At 35.7% G+C, this 22,679-nt stretch overlaps 1 protein-coding gene across 2 annotated transcripts in view; it reads right to left on the bottom strand.

Annotated features, from left to right (window-relative positions):
- Positions 1-22,679, bottom strand: part of FRYL (FRY like transcription coactivator) — a 285,169-nt gene that overhangs the window by 93,017 nt on the left and 169,473 nt on the right. For both annotated transcript variants that reach the window (XM_025385755.1, XM_025385754.1), the window contains 7 exons: positions 17,815-17,918; positions 17,508-17,616; positions 13,496-13,582; positions 10,243-10,414; positions 9,339-9,471; positions 6,222-6,329; positions 2,238-2,475 (listed from right to left, as the gene is read on the bottom strand). In XM_025385755.1, coding sequence (XP_025241540.1) covers positions 2,238-2,475; positions 6,222-6,329; positions 9,339-9,471; positions 10,243-10,414; positions 13,496-13,582; positions 17,508-17,616; positions 17,815-17,918 — 951 coding nt within the window. The remainder of the gene's footprint in view (positions 1-2,237; positions 2,476-6,221; positions 6,330-9,338; positions 9,472-10,242; positions 10,415-13,495; positions 13,583-17,507; positions 17,617-17,814; positions 17,919-22,679) is intronic.

The following is a 22,679-nucleotide window of genomic DNA, read 5'->3' as shown; positions in this document are numbered from 1 at the left end:
GAAATAAAAGAGGGCACAAACAAATGGAAGAACATACCATGCTCATGGATAGAAGAATCAATATCGTGAAAATGGCCATACTGCCCAAGGTTATTTATAGATTCAATGCCCTCCCCATGAAGCTACCAACGAGTTTCTTCACAGAATTGGAAAACACTGCTTTAAAGTTCATATGGAACCAAAAAAGAGCCCGCATTTCCAAGACAATCCTAAGTCAAAAGAACAAAGCTGGAGGCATCACGCTACCTGACTTCAAACTATACTACAAGGCTACAGTAACCAAACCAGCATGGTACTGGTACCAAAACAGAGATATAGACCAATGGAACAGAACAGAGTCCTCAGAAATCATACCACACATCTACAGCCATCTGATCTTTGACAAACCTGAGAGAAACAAGAAATGGGGAAAGGATTCCCTATTTAATAAATGGTGCTGGGAAAATTGGCTAGCCATAAGTAGAAAGCTGAAACTGGATCCTTTCCTTACTCCTTATATGAAAATTAATTCAAGATGGATTGGTGACTTAAATGTTAGACCTAACATCATAAAAACCCTAGAGGAAAACCTAGGTAGTACCATTCAGGACATAGGCATGGGCAAAAACTTCATGTCTAAAACACCAAAAGCAACGGCAGCAAAAGCCAAAATTGACAAATGGGATCTCATTAAACTAAAGAGCTTCTGCACAGCAAAACAAACTACCTTCAGAGTGAACAGGCAACCTACAGAATGGGAGAAAATTTTTGCAATCTACTCATCTGACAAAGGGCTAATATCCAGAACCTACAAAAAACTCAAACAAATTTACAAGAAAAAAACGAACAACCCCATCAAAAAGTGGGCAAAGGATATGAACAGACATTTCTCAAAAGAAGACATTCATACAGCCAACAGACACATGAAAAAATGCTCATCATCACTGGCCATCAGAGAAATGCAAATCAAAACCACAATGAGATACCATCTCACACCAGTTGGAGTGGCGATTAATAAAAAGTCAGGAAACAACAGGTGCTGGAGAGGATGTGGAGAAATAGGAACACTTTTACACTGTTGGTGGGATTGTAAACTAGTTCAACCATTATGGAAAACAGTATGGCGATTCCTCAAGGACCTAGAACTAGATGTATCATATGACCCAGCCATCCCGTTACTGGGTATATACCCAAAGGATTATAAATCATGCTGCTATAAAGACACATGTACACGTATGTTTATTGCAACACTATTCACAATAGCAAAGACTTGGAATCAACCCAAATGTCCATCAGTGACAGCCTGGATTAAGAAAATGTGGCACATATACACCATGGAATACTATGCAGCCATAAAAAAGGATGAGTTTGTGTCCTTTGTAGGGACAGGGATGCAGCTGGAAATCATCATTCTTAGCAAACTATCACAAGAACAGAAAACCAAACACCGCATGTTCTCACTCATAGGTGGGAACTGAACAATGAGATCACTTAGACTCGGGAAGGGGAACATCACACACCAGGGCCTATCACAGGGAGTGGGGAGGGATTGCATTGGGAGTTATAACTGATGTAAATGACGAGTTGATGGGTGCTGACAAGTTGATGGGTGCAGCACACCAACATGGCACAAGTATACATATGTAACAAACCTGCACGTTATGCACATGTACCCTAGAACTTAAAGTATAATAATAATAAAAAAAAAAAAAAAAAAGAAAGAAACTCTTTCTTAGGGCCCTGCTGATTTGTATGCTCATTAAAGGTTGAGAAGCTAGTTTAACTTCAATGGCTTGGGTCTAAAATTCCAAGATTCTATGATTTATACGTTATCATAAATCAATGATTTGAGTATCTTTTATGGTTAAGGAGCACAGTTACCGTCTTACGTGAAACAGGGACTGGTGACATGGATAAAACAATCAAATGACCCAAATGGAAGACTACCAAAAATTTATTGTATTGGCTTTAAATATACTGGAAACAACCTAAAAGTGAGCTGGAATTATCTCTAATTTCCATGCTCGTTAAAAACTAATTGTTACCCGAAGAAGAAGATTAGAAAAGTTAGATGCATAAACACTATATATTTACTACACGAACTATGGGAATGTTCAGTTTAAGGGATTAGGAACACATTGAGAGTGAATAGAACTAATAATACTGTTAGTGTTTGATAAAGTAAATCTGTATTAAAATCATTATTGGTCATTTAGCACTGACCACATACAAAGGGACAATAGAAAAGAATCTGGTACCTGAGTGTCCTGGTTTTTATTATGCATTTGGGCTGCTTGTTTCCACTGATTTATTAATTGTACCAACATCTTTACGGCATTATCAAGAAGCGTGGGATGGACATCAGTCACTTCACGAACAATAAAATAAACAAATCCTGAAAGAACATCCTCCCGCCAATCTGGAAAATCAAGCATTAGTGCCTGCAGAGTATTGAAAGCCAGAGCACGCAGTTCTTCATCCATATGAATTGTGAGCCTACCAAGAACAAAATTCCATTAGCAAACTTCAATACCTTTCAATTAGTTTTATCATCTAAAACTTAAAACTATGACATTAAAATATATGTCCTCTAGTTGTTTTGTAAGAAATATGAAGATAACAACCAATGTTCACTTTTTCATGCTATATTTAACTTTATGCTAGCTTATAATCTCATTTGTTTAAATTCACATATGAATCTATTCCTATTATTGGTGTTTTTACTATAATCTGAATAAGTTTGATACAAATGACATTAGAATTCCATTTAAAATCCTTTAATCCTTAAAATACTGTATGGTTATCCTATAATCAATCAAAAATTGTATCTAATCATATGATATCTTAGCACTATCTTCACATTTATTTAATCTTTGCTATCACTGGTAAGGACACGATTTATCTCAAATCATTTTTTTTTTTTTTTGAGACGGAGTCTCGTTCTGCCACCCAGGCTGGAGTGCAGTGGCGTGATCTCAGCTCACTGCAAGGGCTGTCTCCTGGGTTCACGTCATTCTCCTGCCTCAGCCTCCCAAGTAGCTGGGAATACAGGTGCCCGCCACCACACCCAGCTAACTTTTTGTATTTTTAGTAGAGATGGAGTTTCACTGTGTTAGCCAGGATGGTCTGGATCTCCTGACCTCATGATCTGTCCACCTCAGCCTCCCAGAGTGCTGGGATTACAGGCATGAGCCACTGCTCAATCATTCTTTATATGCACTGAAGTTACAGTTAAATATAAGATGGCTGATTGTGAAGAAGAATATACAACAAATGAAGATGGAATCAATGTAATAGAATAATTATTGAAGGTAAGAATGAGAGTAAATTTAGGAGTAATATCATAAATGGTACATGCCTAGAAAAAAAAATAAGGCTGGGCTCAGTGACTCACACCTATAATCCCAGTACTGTGGGAGGCCGGGGCAGGTGGATCACTTGAACCCAGAAGGCAGAGGTTGCCGTGAGCCAAGATTGCACCACTGCACTCCAGCCTGGGCAACAGAACAGGGCACTATATCAAAAAAAAAAAAAAAAAGGAAAAAAAAAAAAAAAGGGTTGACTCAGCACATAAGGTCCTAAAGAGAGTTTAAACAAATTAGGAGACGCTATATACAATTTGCTTTTAAATACATCAAAATGGGGTTTTGAATATAATTTTAGTTACAGAAGTTTACCGGAACATAAAAGAGAATGATAAATAAGAAATTTTTAAAAAAATGGCTACAGTAGTGGGAGCCACCATTATATAATAATATTATATGAATAAAGAGTTTCTGATTTGGGTCTGAAGAAAATTATGTTAGTAATTGACTACAAAGACAGATGTATCAGAATTAGAAATAGTCTGAATGAATAAGGTAAGTACATAATATTAAACATACAATTACATGCTTGGGAAGCTGGAAAAATGGAGTTATCCAAGACAGAGGTGGAAAGTTGTGCAGTTTAGGAGAAAGGAGATATAAGTATTCACCCTGCTGAACTTAGTTCTAGTCATCACTAAGCCAACTTTCAACTGACAATGAGACTAACGAGATGTATTATAGCTAGACAGACTGAGGAGTAAGCAACAAAGCAGCAGCAGTTCCATCAGCACTTGAGAAATAAACAGGGTCAAATTAAGCATCTCTAGCCCAGTATTCTGTCTCCAATAGTGACATCAGGAGATACAATATGGGAGAAGAGAGTGACAGTCCTCAATGATGCTGACTTTAAAGGTTATTTCAACATTCCTTAAATCCATGAATATGTAAATATCTATCTTAAACTCCTATCTGTGTGATACAGGGTATACATGTGTGACTTAACTGCTCATTGTACAGAGCAGAATAACAATAAAGCTTGGTTAATTAAAGGCAGGGGAATTAATTAACTTTCCTTAGGGACAGGACACAGGTCTGCAAATTTACAAAGCATCTTTGTTTTGTTTGCTTGCTTCCTTTATGGTAAAGTAAGTAAGATTTAGACAGCACAATTCCAAATGATATGAAGAAAGGAGAGAACAGAACAGACCCTGGGATCTTCCTTTCCACTGAGGTAAACTATTAGTAAACAAATATCATAGGAGAAAGAAGCAAAGTGAACAGCAAAGCAAATTGTCATTCACTGTTCAGCTGTCTGCTCTTTTACTAAGCTGTCCCATCCCTGGCCCTCATAGTTGCAGTTTCATTCTCGTGGAAAAGATGGGAGATCTACTCTTGTGGATCAACACCCACAAAGATGTAGATGAGTTATGTTGAAATAGGAGGAGTAAGAGCAGAACTGAACAGTAGTTGTTTACTGCTCTCTCAAGGAATAGTGCTATACATAATTAATGTTTCTTATTTCCAATGCTGGCATGAACTCTGTAACTCTGCAATCTAATTCACAAAAAAATTAGGAGACTGTGGGAAGGCAACAAATTTATATAATGCAAAGTAACCCATTTCTTTCACAATCATCACAGGAGACATAAAATCTCTGATCACAACAGGTAATAGTTGAGGATAAAGTAGTGCCAGGGTGTGTGAAAAGCTTCGGAAGTGGAGAAAGGATTGCTGGAACAGTCTATTAATTGTTTATTTATTATGAATTTAACTTACACCGAAGTGATAAATGCCCAACAACAAGTAAACACCTTTCAACATAGTCAAGTATCGCTGCTCTGCTATAGTCATTGTATTTGTTTTGTCCATCTAGGACAGGGGCTGGCAAACTGTGGCTCAAGGGCTAAATCCAGCCAGATGCTTATTGGAATACAGTCATGCACACTCTATTGTCTATGGCTGCTTCTGTACTATAATGGCAGAGATGAGTATGTGTTTGCTTGTTTTACTGATACCCAATAGTTGTTCATGCTTTTGTGGTAGATGTGATAATTTAATGCATTCATATAATTTGTAAAGATCAAATAAGTGTAACGAGGATATCTATCACCATAAATACTTGTCTTCTCTTTATGTTAGAAACCTTTACTCTTTTCTAGTTATTTTGAAATGTACAACAGATTATTGTAAACTACAGTCACTGTACTGATCTACTGAACACTAGGTCTTACTTCTATCAAACTGTATAATTGGACCCATTACAAAGATCATAATGATCTGCAAAACCCTAAAATACTATCTGGTACTTTACAGAAAAATGTGCTGATCTCTTATGTAGGGAATCCCTAACTACATCAGCAAAGCAGGTTTTCAACAGGCTATCGCCTCAACTTAGAATCAGGAGCTAGTATTTAAGTTTGGTTGTCAGGTTATGTACTCATTTTACAGAGCTATGACATGCCTAATAGAAGAGAGAGAGAAACTTGAATGCCACAGTTCTGCCATGGGGGGAAAAAAAGCACAAATGAGACCTAATTACCACCAGAGATACTAAAGAAATGACTGTAAGAGTAAACACAATAATTAATTGCCTAACTGGGAATTACCATACACTGATAATGCCCATATGTTAAGGGATAATGTGTTACAGAAATCCCAGGAAAGAATACTAGATGGAAAAATAGGGAACTGAAAGATAGGATTTGTGGGGGGAATCTAGAAGAACTTGAGAAGTTAAAAATTAGTGAGGAAAATGTGTTTAATAACAACAAAAAAAGACAAAATAGAAATTTAGAAAGTAAATCAGACAAAGGATTAGAAATGTCTTTATCATCGCCTTTTTAGTGATAACAGTAACAAAGGTAAAGGTATATTAGAAATATAAAGGAGCAGAAGACATAAAACTTAACATAGCAAACAGTAATCCTCATTTACCTTGCTAACAATTCAATGAGGTCAGTTCTGCTCATACCGTCAGGAATCAACCTTGGAATCGCAGCAATACAAGTTCTAAACAAATCAATCTTGGGTTTTCTTTCCCCCCTGAAAAATACAATAGGATTTAATAAGAAACATAATACATATGCTAGACAATGAAATCAAACTTGGAAAAATAACTACAGAAAGTGGGAGCCCTCCCCCAAAGGTTAATGTATTTAATATTAAAAAAATACATATAAATCCTGTAGATAATTATTAGTCTATATATGGACAAAAGAATACAGAAATAATTCAAAAGAAAGCCAGCAAACAAAAAGGTTTTCAGTAACTAGACAAGAAGCATTACAACCATTATTACATAACAAATAGTTAAACAGATTATTTATAATATTTAAGATGATTATTTAATATTTAGCCTCCCATAAATATTAAAATAATAAATAATAACATTGATATCATTAAATAACTAAATACTGGTTATTTTGGGGGGCCTACAAAATTAGCCACATCGTTTTTCACTTAATATCCTCCACTAACAAAGGTCTTAGAAACATTCATCTCATATATAGGTGTTTATATTGTTTGTCCTTGTCTTGCATGTGATATATACACATAAATACACATACTTAAAATTTCTATGAAATAAAATAAGCCAGGTTTTTGAAAATCCTGGTACCTCTAGAGGCTTAATACAATTTAATTTTACTATATTTTCTTCTAGTTATTCAATAGTTTTATTTATTTTAAATGTCTAACCTCTTAATATACTGGTTTTTATTTTGGTCTGTATTTGAAGGTGAGGCCTTTCAAATTTCTTTCATCTAAATTGTTCTTCAGTTGGCCTAATAAAATAATCCTTATGTAGAAAAGAATTTGGATATTCTCAGTGTTCTGGGTTTTATTTTATTTTATTTTAATTTTATTTTTTGAGATGGAGTTTTGCTCTTGTTGCCCAGACTGGAGTGCAACAATGGTGTGATCTCAGCTCACTGTAACCTCCGCCTCCCGTGTTCAGGCGATTCTCCTGCCTCAGCCTCCCGAGTAGCCGGGATTACAGGCACCTGCCACCACGCCCAGCTAATTTTTTGTATTTTTAGTAGAGATGGGGTTTCACCATGTTGGTCAGGCTGGTTTTGAACTCCTGACCTCAGGTGATACATCTGCCTCAGCCTCCAAAATTACTGGGATTACAGGCATGAGTCACCACACGCAGCCTTGGGTATTTGTTATAGTGGCAATGGACTCACTAATCCTTTTAGAGATTTCATATGGCCAGTCCTTTTTTTACATGGTTTCAAAATGCAAGAATTTCAGTTACCATACTTTAGGTAAATAATACCAGTCCCCAAAAAGGCAGTTGAAATTTAAGCTACCATATGTTAAGTAATGGCATAAATAAACTTTGCTTTGGCTCTTTGGTCCATAAAGCACACTGCACATCATAATCACTGTCATTTCCATCAAGGCTGTCGGTGATTGGTCAAGGTGCATCTGTTATTCAGTTCATACACAGACAGCAAAGTGTGCAATGGTGTTGCCTCCTGGTCTCCCAGGATAACTCACATGACATGTTACAAAAATAGATAATCAAAAGAGGGTATTGGCTAACAAAGAGGAAGTACCACAAAGAAAGAAAAAGTAACATCACTGTGTAGTGTGTTCTTATAATTTTATGTTGCTTTGGCACCCATTTTAAATGTTTGATTTTCTCATACCAGAAAAAGGGTGCAGTCACCCTTGAGACAGTTTCCAGTTCTACATCCCACTCCATCCCCCAGTTCTTTAATGTGGTTGATTCAGGTATCTGTCTTACACAACTTCTTCCTGGTAATCACCTCCCTATGGATACTTAGATGCAGCCTACTTGACTGGCCCCACTGACCTGCGTACCCCACATGGACTATGCAGATGTGCTCCAGTGACCACCTCTCAGGCACAGCATGACCTCCTGAACTCATGCCTGCTTGCTTTCAATCCACCAATTAGAATTACCCCTAGGTAACTGTTTGGATAACACGCTCAACCCAAAAAAGTCATCGGCCCATGGGCCTCTTTCTCTCTCTCTACATATGCTTCCTGACCTCCGTGAGCGTGGTCTCCACATGTGCAGTGTCCCCCACCCACGTGTTAGTAATAAAATCTTTATTGCTATCTTGTTTTTCTCCTAGTCACTGAGAGGGTGCTCTCTATCTCAAAGATCCTAAATTAAAGCACACTGAAATAGAAGAGAAAGTTAATGGAGTTACAGAAGAAATATGCTATATAGGTATCAGAGGAACTGGGTGAAAGCACACTTACTGACTAAATGAGGGAAGTGGTTATGATGAAAAACAAGATTTCCCACAGGAAGTAACATTGGCAAAAAAATTCACATTACAGAAACTCTCAGAGATATTAGCATATAGTAGTACATAATAATTGTATATTAAATAAATTTAGAGATTAAATATCAAATTTGGTATTCTAAGACCTATAATGCAAACATTAATATCCAAAAGAATCTCCTCCCTTACAGAGAATATGTAGATGTTTTCTAGCAAATAAAATAAGTTACTGCCATAACATACAGTTTCCTGAGGAGGAAGTCCCTAACAAGAAAAAAAGATGCTGAGATGACAAATAATGACAAGGCCCTAGGGGTGGGGTGGGATGAGGTACTGTTTCCAAAAAAACTACTCATGCTATTCCTCTCTATATCACCCCTTAGTTCCTAGGGGTCAAAAATAATCAGAGTTCAGATTTTCAAGATTTTTTTTTTTTTTTAACTAGGGCTTTGGCAGTAAAAGCATTTATTTGACGTAATAAACCAATCACGCCCACATACATCCGGGGTACCTAGGATTCATATTTTGCTCACGGAGTAAGTGTGGGGCCTTGTCATTGACAACACACCAGACTGGGATCCAGAGTGAGTTTTGCTATCTATACCAGTTTGACAGCACTTTAAAGAATAAAACTGAGTGCACGGAAGGAATCACTGTATTGAAAACTGCAGCAGATGGAAACATGGAAGAACTCCAAAGACAAAGTAAGGAGACAGGTAAGCAAGAACCACCCGTACTGTCTTAGAAAAACTGAAATAGCAATGAAGGCAAATAATTTACTACATACGTAATCATGTCTTCAGGCTCCTTATTAGACATCTGCACACTGGTCATACACATTGGTCTCCCAACTTCTTTGTCCAAATGTCTGAGGATGCTATCTAATGCTTTTCTTACTTGAGGATAGTAAACTGACATTCCTAGGGGAAAAAACTTCACAGTTATAAAATATCTGAAATTAGATAAAGAATACTTACTTTCTATAGTAAAAGCCTAATAATCTTTAAGTGATATTAGCTTACTGTTGCCACAAAACGGGTTTCAACTGTGACATATCTCCCTGATGATCAGCTTCAGCATATTTGACTAATTGGAGAAATTATGTGAAAATTATGCAGGGGACTAAAATTAAGTTGAAGAAAGGACAGAATGCAGTGAATAGGATCCTGTGATAAAATAAAGATTTAACTGGAAAACTCTTAACATGAAGACTCATGACTATTATCAAAAAAACGTATTCACTGTGGGCTGAATGTAGTGACTCACATCTCTAATCCCAGCACTTTGGGAGGTTGAGGCAAGTGAAATCACTTGGGGTCAGAAGTTCAAGACCAGCCTGGCCAATGTGGCAAAACCCCATCTCTACTAAAAATACAAAAATTAGCCAGGCGTGGCGGTGCACGCCTGTGGTCCCAGCTATTCGGGAGGCTGAGGCATGAGAATCACTTGTACTTGGGAGGTGGAGCTTACAGTGAGCCAAGATTGTGCCAATGCCCTTCGGCCAGGGCAACACAGTGAGACTCTATCTCAAAAAAGTAAATAAACAAATAAAAGTATTCATTTTGTACAGCTGTATATACTGGAAAAACTGTATTAGGCAAATTTATATATATTTTAGATTTGATCAGACTTTTATAAAAGAATATTAAACTGTATTACAAAGCAACTTATTTAACTTCAGTTAAACTAACCTATGACTTTTGCTTCTTCATCTGTCAAGGTTTTATTGAGAAAAATTTTCTTTACACGAAGAGTATTTCCTGAGGGAAGAATAACTCCTGTTGTTGGCATGGGTGGTTCGCCATCTTTCTGCTGCAAACTGTCTGCTATTACAAGGAAGACTCTGAGGCCTATGTTCATTCTCTTCAAAGGAAAAAAAATTCAAAAGGAAGAGATAAGTGTCATAAATTACCCTTTTTGCATGTTAGAAATATTTCATCAGTAACATCAGAGTGCGGGGGGCTGGAAGGAAGGAAGATAGAAGGAACACTAACCTTTCTGTCCAACATTTTTAACCAGCCCAAGCATTAGAGTTTGCTTTAATATCAAATCCCCAAATGCCACTCACTTACTTCTGAGGCTGACCGGCTTCCTTACTGTCTCTAAGGCTTATAGCAATCCTCTTCCTCAACTCTCCTATCCTCTTATGGTCCCGTCCCCTCCCCTTTCTAGGCAAATGAATTGTCTTCTACTTCACAGAAAGAAAAAAAAAATCATCAACTTTCCTCAATCTCTCTTTACAAATCACACTAATTTACTTATACCTGCACCTCTTCTCCCTCCTTTTTGCTCTTGGTATAGTGAGGGAGTGACAGTCTTCCTAGTTGTTGGAATCCCATCTGTTCTTACATATTTGGAAACATTATAGCACCAATTACATCTTTTCTTTCTTGCATCTTCAACATTTTCCTTTCAACTGAATATATCCCATTTCTCTTAAGTATACTTGCTATCTTAATGGAAGAAACTTTCCCCAAATACTTCCCTGAAGCCATTCTCACTCATCAGTGACCATATTGCTCAAAACAGCGGGCCTATTTATAGCATGCTAGTTGATTTTCCAGCAACATGGACAAGGTCAAGTACCCGTTCTCTCCTGAAACACTCCCTTCCTTTGGTATCTATGTTCCACTGCTGGCTGTGTCATCTTTATCTGCATTTCAGGTTTGGCCTCCTTTACCTGGGTATTAAATGTTAGACTGCTTCAAGGCAAGGTTCTCCTAGGCTGCCTTCTCCTATCATTATTTATTACCTCCCAAAGCAACTGCATATACTTGTATGACTTCAATTACCACCCATACCAGATCACCCACAAATTCTAAGCCTGGCCTCTCTCTGAACTCAGACCCTCAGACCCATCTGACATCTCTTACTTGCATGCCTCTACCTGGATGCCTCAGATTAGACATGTTCAAACCAAATGCATGACTTTGCCCCAGATTTGATTCCTTCTCAATGTTTCTTTTCTCAGTGAATGCTCCTCTATCTGCACCACTATGATCTAAGCCCGAGCTGTCATTATCTTTGATCTACACCAGTGGTCACTCAAGTGGGGTACACATATCCCAGTGGGTGTGCAAGGTAGCTCAATGGAATATGGGAAGAAAATAAAGCTCTTATTTATATATATTTTTTATCTAAGTAAGATTAAAATTTTAGGCTTCACTCATCTTTATAAACGACATAGTACTGGTGCCCTCCCCTGGTCTAAGTATCACAAAGTCAGTCACATGTCACATAGTCAAAGATGACACCTTGAAAGAAGCAGAAAAACTCCACAATGTAGTCGAGTTGACAGAGGTAGCTTCACTTACACATTCTTTCAGTATCTTGCAATTTGCATGTATTTGATTAAATGGGCTAATGGATAATTTTATCTATGTTTAACTAAACTAGCTCTTACAAAAGTTCTTGAAAAGAAAATACGGATTTAAGATAATCCTAACAAAGTAAACCTAATAAATAACAATCACCACGCCCACCAAAAAAAAAACCCAGAACTGATTTTTTTTTTTACTCCTAGTCTGAGAACTTCAGTAAGAAAAAAACTTACTTTCAGAAGTAAATTTATTCAATGGAGTGAATATTTTCTTAAAACGGATGTTCAAGAAAATATCTTTTGTTTCATAATTTTTGTTGCTGGAAACCATTTTTGTTGGTAGAAACCAAAAAAATGTATAAATAAAAGCTTTATTTTCTTCCCGAATTCCAGTGAACTACCTTCTACACCCACTGGGATACATGTACCCCCAACATGTTAAGTATGTCAGCTATACAAACAATTGTGTTTGCTCACTTTCAAAATCTGGAAATAGTTATTAAACTATCTTAAAAATATTACAAATGAAAAGCTGCATTATCTTTCCAACTCATTGTTAACTACATAAACACATATCTTAGGATTTGACTATACATATCTAGGATCAAGATCATAATTTAAAATAAATAAGAAAAAAGAAAACAGATAACACCTATTTTGCCTTTTTATATTCTCAAATGTAATTAGATTCCAATAAAGAATTTATGAAATATTTTGAAAAACCCTGAAAATCTAACGTCTAAAGAATGAATTAGAGTTTACTATGAATAATGAGACCATGGAAGCAGGATATTAACAATCACTTTTTTAATGTTGACTTTTTTTTGGCGGGGGGGAACGAATTTTTGTTTTTTCTATAACACCTAGTACACTGCCTGGCAGATTTCAGGTGCTCAATAAATGTTGAATGAATGAGATTTATTGAAGAACACCTTAAATACAAATAATGTGAAGCAAAACAAACAAACAAACAAACAAAACCTAAGCACGTTATAACTTCCAGGAGCCAGCTGAGCTGACTAATCTGATAAAATTTTCCTTTCTTTATTTATTTTTATTTTTATTTTTATTTTTTGAGACAGAGTTTTGCTCTTGTTGCCCAGGCTGGAGTGCAATGGCACAATCTTGGCTCACTGCAACCTCCACCTCCCAGCTTCAAGCGATTCTCCTGCCTCAGCCTCCCTAGTAGCTGGGATTACAGGCATGTACCACCATGCCCGGCTAATTTTGTATTTTAGTAGAGACGGGGTTTCTCCCTGTTGATCAGGCTGGTCTCAAACTCCCGACCTCAGGTGATCCGCCTGTCTCGGCCTCCCAAAGTGCTGGGATTACAGGCATGAGCCACCACGCCCGGCCTCTTTATTATTTTCTACCACACTTAAACACTATTATTTGCACTCCAGCCTAGGCGACAAGAGCAAAACTCTGTCTCAAAAAAAAAAAAAAAAAAACCTATTATTAAATCATTTGGCCAGCTATTAGAAAGGTTAAGTAACTTGTCCTGAATCACAGCTACTATTAGAAGTAGAGTTGGGATTTGAATCTAAGAGTTCTGATTCCAGAAATCATGCTCTTAAAAAAAAAAAGTATAGGATTTTACATTATTACATTATAATTTTTTTTACCTCTGGATTAATGGTGAAAGTTTTAGTAGATTTTCCAACACTGAGAAGATCAAATATTATTTCTTTCATTGCAAAATCCAAGCGTTCCTTAAAAAAAAAAAAAAAAAAAAAATCCTTATAACTTTCCACTATGTGTTAGGCATCACGCTAAGAATTATAAATATAACATACAATGACAACAACATAGGTTTGTGCCCTAAAAAAGTTCATAGTTGAACAGAAGAAAAATACATATAAATTAAGGTCAAAATACATGATTATATTATTTAATTACCAAATAATTTAATACCCAAACCAACAGAATAAAAGTTTTAAACATTCATTCACCAAAATCATATTAAATTCAGAGTGAAAGAATTCCTAGGATGACAATGAAAGGAAGTCCCAAGACAACAGCCAGGCAGCAGGCCTAGAGAGCAGTGAGTTCATATTGGGTCAGGAAGAATGGGGCTCTAGGAAGGAAATCTCCCAGGGGGTAAAAAAGTTAACTAACAAGATTAACCGATGTTTGAAAGGAGTTTTATAATTCTGGTGGAGTGCTGGAGGAAGGTAACTAATTCAAGGGAGTGGGTACAATTCTGGAAAAAAAGAACAGATGCAATCTAATGTCGCAAGTTTTCTGAACACTTGATCTAAAGCACAATTTGCTTTTATCAATCTTACTGATACTGTTATACTTATCCGATTATCATTACTTTTGTACTCTAGTAAATAACAATGTACTAATTCTGTTTAAATATTCTTTATTTCTTCACTGTCAAAAATAATTGTATTATGGATCATCTAGATTGCTACAGTTTCAGTTGAAAGAGAATAAAATTAATATTCTGGAATCATAGCATTTTCCCATGTTGAGGAGGTAACCTTACCTATGTTTCTCCAAGGTGGATGTCCCAAAAGGAAATGTAACCAAAACCTTGTATTGGCTCATTAACACTCATTTAATCCCCCTCTAATAATCCTTCCTTTACTGCAAAGGCTAGAAAGCTAAACTTGTACTTCTCAGGATCCCATATAACAAAAAACTTGAGGATATAATTCAAACCCTGCCAAGTGATATAATCATGTGAGTCTCTTTGGGAACTGGGATATGTAAAGAGGAGGAGGAAGACAGGGAGAAATGAATCTATTTTACTGGTGAGGACCTTAGCAGACGCTGCATGATTCTGAAGCATACCCACATGTGGTGACTTCCTTGTCTGGTGGCTGTTTCATTTTGGCCAAGGTGGTAGCTTCCTCTTTGTCGTTCAGACTAGAGTTCGTTTCTTCAGCCCTACTATAAATTCTCTGAGCTATCTATATTCCTTTCAAGATCCCTTTGGGTTTCACTAGCTACAGTGGATTCTATTATCAGTACCTAAGAACCGAGATTAATGTAGACTATGAAAATAGTTTTCTAAGAAATCCTTCAAGATACTCAGGAGATAATTAGTAAATGCACTAAGATTAGGATTATGAGATATGTTGTTTATCCATCTTCAATTAAAAGTGCTTCCACCTTGCAAGGCTGGTTCAACATACGCAAATCAATAAACGTAATCCAGCATATAAACAGAACCAAAGACAAAAACCACATGATTATCTCAACAGATGCAGAAAAGGCCTTTGACAAAATTCAACAGCCCTTCATGCTAAAAACTCTCAACAAATTCACTATTGATGGAATGTATCTCAAAATAGTAAGAGCTATTTATGACAAACCCACAGCCAATATCATACTGAAGGGGCAAAAACTGGAAAAATTCCCTTTGAAAACTGGCACAAGACAGGGATGCTGTCTCTCACCACTCCTATTCAACATAGTGTTGGAAGATCTGGCTAGGGCAATCAGGCAAGAGAACGAAATCAAGGGTATTCAGTTAGGAAAAGAAGTCAAATTGTCCCTGTTTGCAGATGACATGATTGTATATTTAGAAAACCCCATCATCTCAGCCCAAAATCTCCTTAAGCTGATAAGCAACTTCAGCAAAGTCTCAGGATACAAAATTAATGTGCAAAAATCACAAGCATTCTTATACACCAGTAACAGACAAACAGAGAGCCAAATCATGAATGAACTTCCATTCACAATTGCTTCAAACAGAATAAAATACCTAGGAATCCAACTTACAAGGGATGTAAAGGACCTCTTCAAGGAGAACTACAAACCACTGCTCAGTGAAATAAAAGAGGACACAAACAAATGGAAGAACATACCATGCTCATGGACAGGAAGAATCAGTATCGTGAAAACGGCCATACTGCCCAAGGTTATTTATAGATTCAATGCCATTCCCATTAAGCTACCAATGACTTTCTTCACAGAATTGAAAAAATCTGCTTAAAAGTTCATATGGAACCAAAAAACAGCCTGCATTGCCAAGAGAATCCTAAGTCAAAAGAACAAAGCTGGAGGCATCACACTACCTGACTTCAAACTATACTATAAGGCTACAGTAACCAAAATAGCATGATACTGGTATCAAAACAGAGATATAGACCAATGGAACAGAACAGAGCCCTCAGAAATAATACCACACATCTACAGCCATCTGATCTTTGACAAACCTGAGAAAATCAAGAAATGGGGAAAGGATTCCCTATTTAATAAATGGTGCTGGGAAATTTGGCTAGCCATAAGTAGAAAGCTGAAACTGGATCCTTTCCTTACTAATTAATTATATGAAAATTAATTCAAGATGGATTGGTGACTTAAATGTTAGACCTAAAACCATAAAATCCCTAGAAGAAAACCTAGGTAATACCATTCAGGACATAGGCATGGGCAAGGACTTCATGTCTAAAACACCAAAAGCAACGGTAACAAAAGCCAAAATTGACAAATGGGATCTAATTAAACTAAAGAGCTTCTGCACAGCAAAACAAACTACCATCAGAGTGAACAGGCAACCTACAGAATGGGAGAAAATTTTTGCAATCTACTCATCTGACAAAGGGCTAATATCCAGAACCTACAAAAAACTCAAACAAATTTACAAGAAAAAAACGAACAACCCCATCAAAAAGTGGGCAAAGGATATGAACAGACATTTCTCAAAAGAAGACATTCATACAGCCAACAGACACATGAAAAAATGCTCATCATCACTGGCCATCAGAGAAATGCAAATCAAAACCACAATGAGATACCATCTCACACCAGTTAGAATGGCGATCATTAAAAAGTCAGGAAACAACAGGTGCTGGAGAGCATGTGGAGAAATAGGAACACTTTTACACTGTTGGTGGGATTGTAAACTAGTTCAACCATTGTGGAAAACAGTATGGCGATTCCTTAAGGATCTAGAACTAGAAAAATCATATGACCCAGCCATCCCATTACTGGGTATATACCCAAAGGATTATAAATCATGCTGCTATAAAGACACATGCACACATATGTTTATTGTGACACTATTCACAATAGCAAAGACTTGGAATCAACACAAATGTCCATCAGTGACAGATTGGATTAAGAAAATGTGGCACATATACACCACGGAATACTATGCAGCCATAAAAAAGGATGAGTTTGTGTCCTTTGTAGGGACATGGGTGCAGCTGGAAACTATCATTCTCAGCAAACTTTCACAAGAACAGAAAACCAAACACCGCATGTTCTCACTCATAGGTGGGAACTGAACAATGAGATCACTTGGACTCGGGAAGGGGAACATCACACACCAGGGCCTATTATGGGGAGGGGGGAGGGGGGAGGGATTGCACTGGGAGTTATAACTGATGTAAATGACGAGTTGGTGGGTGTGGCACACCAACATGGCACATGTATATGTAACAAACCTGCACGTTGTGCACATGTACTCTAGAACTTAAAGGATAATAATAAAAGAAAAAAAAAAGTGCTTCCACCGGTGGGTTTTCTTTCTATCTACAAGTGTGTAGATTAATGAAATAAACTTATTCAATGTTGTGTTATGTTTTTAGATGCATAAAAAATTTCAAAGCTCCAAGTGATTACAATAGATTACTCTAACAATTTACATACATACATACTATGAGGTGAAGCACTCACCTGAGCAATGAACTGAATAATCTTCACAAATATGTTGAGAGGTGTGTCACGAGGAACCACACTTCGTGAGCCTTTTGGAAAAAGTGCTGACACTATGCTCATAAGACGACTACAGGGAAAAAGATCTAGTCATAATGAGATCACGACATCAACGGCATATTAGCAAAAAGTTCTTCCTATTCTTCATAATATATTGACAGAATTCATATTTCACCCACAAAGTATAATGTTTACTAAAATTCCCAATAGTGTGTTTTTTTAAAAACAAGAATTTATTTTTAATGCACTTTAAAGCAAAGATACTCACCTTTGAGTTACAGTGTTGCTTTCACATTTTATTCTAATTACATAAACCCACAATAATCTATACAAAGATTCCAGTGCAACTCGAGACATTTTAGGATCTTTATTCTGTTTGAAAACAAAAGAGAATAAAAATAAATTTATTAAAATATTTGCAATCACTTAAGAGCAAACATATTCTCTGTCAACAACTAAAAGCCCATCTTTTTTGTATTCAGTCTAAAATAGATTTAAATACACAGGTACGTATTTGGCATAGGGTAAGTATATGGCTCGAAAGTAACCATAAATGTGGAAACTGAGTCCTTTCTTATACTTTCAAAAGAAAATACTAAAATTTTATTTACTAAATTTTACTTAGTAAATAAAATTATAGTAGTATTTCTAAGAATTCTAAAATTATACACACAAACTTACTTGATGATAAACAGTTCACACTCCAATACTGACGTAACGACTGAAAAAGGATCATTCATTTTTGGCATAATTCATTTGTAGCCCATATACAGTTAAAATTCGGAACACCAAATGGTATTATAGTCATTTGCATTTACGAAATAATGCAGAATATTATGAAGTGTATATCCTTACGAGTGAATAGTGAGTTAAGAGCACGAACTCTAAAACTGGGAAAAACAGGGACTAAATCCAAGCTCCATCCTTGGGCATTGTTATATTATTCTGAGTCACAATTTCCTCATCTCTAAAATGGAGAAAATAGGGTACCTACCTCAGAGGTAAAGTTAGGATCTGTAAAGCACTTGGAAGAGTACCTGGCATGTATTAAACGTTCATTGACTATTAAGTGTTATAATTTTTATTTAGAATGAGGACATTATTTAAATTATTATTATTTAGAATCAGACAGTCATTCCATTTCAATTACAATTTGATCAGCGAACTTTTTCTTCATTCTAGCTGTTGTAAGAAATAAAGTCCTCAAATGACCAATAAAGCAATGAGATTTAATTGTAAATTTTGAAATGTAGCTAATAATCTCCTTTTTTCAGAGAAACTATACATCCATTGATTAGTTTTAAGATGTACTAATTGTTGTGAATTTACATTTTAGATTTTCACATCTATTTGGATAAAGATTTGACATAATTAAAAATGGAGAATCAGTTACTGTGCTGATTAGACTCTCAGTATCAATCCCTCTCTCCACTGCCAGATCCATAATGATCCCAAATTTCAAATATACTACCCCAGTAATTTCCAATTATGTTTGCTACTAATGTAACTAAAGTAACATATAATGTATACTACAAATATAACAACCAAGCATTCTGTAGTAATGTCTTTAAGAAAACATAATTTTCTTTTCTATCATTTAAATCTAAGATATCACATGTCAAAATAGTTCAGCCAGGAGTTAGGAAGGTAGAGATAAATGAAGGATGAAGGATTTTTAGGGCAGCGAAAATACGCTGCATGATACTATAATGGTAGATACATGTCATTATACATTTGTCCAAACCCATAGAATGTACAACGCACCAAGAGCAAACTCTAATGTAAGCTGTGGGCTTTGTGTGATAAAGATGTGTCAATGTATGTTTACCAGTTTTAACAAATGTATCACTCTGAAGGGGGATGCTGCTTATGGGGGAAGCTAGGTATGAGGGGGGTAGGGAAATTTACCCACGGGAAATCTCGGTACCCTCCTCTCAATTTTTCTGTGAACCTAAAACTGCTCTAAAAAAATAAAGTCTTAAATAAGTCCCATTAGTTTTTAGGTACACATGAAATAACACTTTCATACTGTTAAACTGTAATTTCAAAATATTATTAAAAATAATACATTAAAAATATTTAAGTTCTATTCTACATAAAAACTGTTACCATATGAATGATTAAATATAAAAGTATTTGGATTATCTTAAGTGATGAGGTATCTGGCATGAAAAAACTTGATTTTCAAACAAAGCTGGCATTCACACAATGACAAAACAGCAAGGTGAGAAGTGATAAAAATCAATTATTATTTTTTCAGCTGCTACAATGCTGCTATATGTCTGAATAATAAAATCATCCTAAATTTATCTGAGCTTTAAACAAAGATATTCAATCTAATTTGAATAATTATACAAATAAAAATCTAATGAACTTAATATAAAACAAAATTTTGGTATGTCAGTAATATATAGTCTTTGACCACCATCATTTTAATGTTTCTTCCTTTTTTTCTACTGTGAACTAAAAAAATGATTTGTTTAAAACCCAAACCAGTAAAGCCACACATGGTGGTGCAAGCCTGTAGTCTCAGCTTGAACCCAGGAGTTCGGAGTCTAGCCTGGGTTAGTAAGACTCTCTCTCTGAAAAAATTAAAACAAACAAACAAAAAAAACAAAAAAAAACCCAAATCAATAGGATAAAGTTTTAAAAATTAATTTGTCAATATTGTATTCCATTAACTTAAAGAGTATACTTGGTTTGTAACTCAAAGGATAAATGCGTGAGGGGATGAATACCCATTCTCCATGATGTGCTTACTTCACATTGCATGCCTGTATCAAAACATCTCATGTATTCCGTAAATATATATACCTACTATGTACCCACAAAAATTAAAAATAAAAACAACAACAAACTATATTCAAAATCTAAGCTACTATCTCTTAATTTCACTGGAAATTTTTAAAACATTTTCATTTATAACAGCTAGAAAATGTTTGTTAAATAGAATATTTTAAAATTAGGAATTTTGGTGAAGAATCAGCATTCAGTATCAGTTCTATTTCTTAAATTCAACTTCTTGGGGCTACACTGATATTAACCCCTCTAAAGAATGTTTCTGCTGTGTGCTACTCTTCTCTTAAAATACTAGAAGCAGGTTGGAATAAATACATTAGACATGCAATGCAACAATGGGAAAAGGAAAAACAAATGCCACGCTTAAAGGAAATAAAGCAGTATTTTACTTTGTAATGTTTACACAACTCACCTGGAGTGTTTCTATTTGTTTTCTGATACTGTTGTTAGATGGCATCTAAATAAAGCAATGTGAGACAGCAAACATAAACATGAGATGCAGCACATGCATGTTAGATGAAAATAAGCACAAAACAAGATAGCTCTTCACCAAGGTCTCTATTTAGAAGAAATTTGAAATGTCCAAGACAGTGGCCAAAAACACTAAGAAAAAAAAATTTCACGATTTGGGCATCATGTGAGATACACCTATAATATTCCAACTAAGAGAAAACAAAGTTTTAACTCCCTAATTTTTCTTAGAATTTTTCTTAAAGCACTGTATTTCAGTTCAAACAACTTTAAATTTTTTAATGAAAATAAGTATAGATTGTTGAAAAAAACTCCAAATTATTTTCCTATGATATCTACTCTTGTTATTTACCTATCTCTCTTAATAATTCTCCAGAAACTTTAAATAATCACTTTTCACACAAGCACCTAAATTGATATAGATATGGGAATGGGAGACTACCAAATTCTGCTTGGGACAAAAATTAAAGATTTAACTTTTCAGTGAAAATAATGTTGACACTGTGTCACAAGCTATTTATGGGCATATAGGGATAAAGCTCATTTTTCATGGTCATCAACTTTAAAACCTGGTATGATAATTTTTTAAAACTGTAATATCATAAGGTGTCTTGAACTTCATCATATTTATTCTTATGATTCTAGAGAATAATGCCTTTTTAATATCCTCAAATTATTGCTAACATGTTTTCTTAAAATATTCAGTGCTTATATCCAACAACATTCCTTATACTACATTCAGAAGTAACATGGTGGACCAGAAGAGCAAGAGCTATGGAACTATGTGAATATGGACACAAATCCATGCTGGCTCCCGAAACATGGGTTACTTGTTTGTCTTCTTTCAGCCTCATGTACAGTAAAAATCAAATGAGATTCTGTACTTAGAGGATGCAGCATCCTAAAAAGTAATAAAAACCAGTCATAAGAAGTATTGGTCTAGGCTGGGCACAGTGGTTCACACCTGTAATCCCAGCACTTTGGGAGGCTGAGGCAGGGGGATAACTTGAGGTCAGGAATTTGAGACCAGCCTGGCCAATATGGTGAAATCCCGTCTCTACTAAAAATACAAAAATCAGCGGGGGGTGGTGGCAGACGCCTGTAATCCCAGCTACTCAGCAGGGTGAGGCAGGAGAATCAATTGAGTCCAGGAGGTGAAGGTTGCAGTGAGCCAAGATTATGCCACTGCACTACTGCCTGGGTGACAGCGTGAGACTTCATCTCAAAAAGAAAAAAAAAAAAAGGTATAGGTCTAATAAAAGGAAATTGTTTTAGGCTTTTAGTATCAAGAGATTAAATGGATCTCAAAATAATTTAGGTAACGCCTTTATCTTGGATCAATTTTCCCTATACCTAAAATAAATAACTGTTACAACAGATAACTAGCATAGCTTTTCCTTCAAGGCTCAACTCCTTACCTCAACTACACAGAGCAGCCACATTATCTAAGACTTAATAAACATGAGCCAATTCATAAAATTTCTGCTGAATAGAGCCTTAATGTAAGTTAAGGGTTAATGGCCAAGACAATTATATTCAAATCCTCATGCTAAGTGGTTCTTATCTCCTTTAGCCTGGCAGATTGACATAGCCATTAATGAAAATGAACAATATGCCAGAAATATTTAACAGGAGGTAAGGGTTCAAAGAAAACAGAGCATTTAAATGAAAGCCTTAAGACAAAAAAAGTTAAGGTACTGTGAAGTATTGCAAATATGTTAGGTGAAACGTATATATATAAAAATTCCAACAAGCAACAGAAAAGTATGAACTGTCATGAAACAAAGCAGTCTTCCAGAAACATTTAAATGTGTATCTTAAAAATATTTTAATGAATGTATGAAAAACCATACTATTCAGAAA

The sequence above is a fragment of the Theropithecus gelada genome, chromosome 5 (genome assembly GCF_003255815.1).
Source record: "Theropithecus gelada isolate Dixy chromosome 5, Tgel_1.0, whole genome shotgun sequence".
Lineage (NCBI taxonomy): Eukaryota > Metazoa > Chordata > Mammalia > Primates > Cercopithecidae > Theropithecus > Theropithecus gelada.
This window is presented reverse-complemented; position numbering and strand designations above follow the sequence as displayed.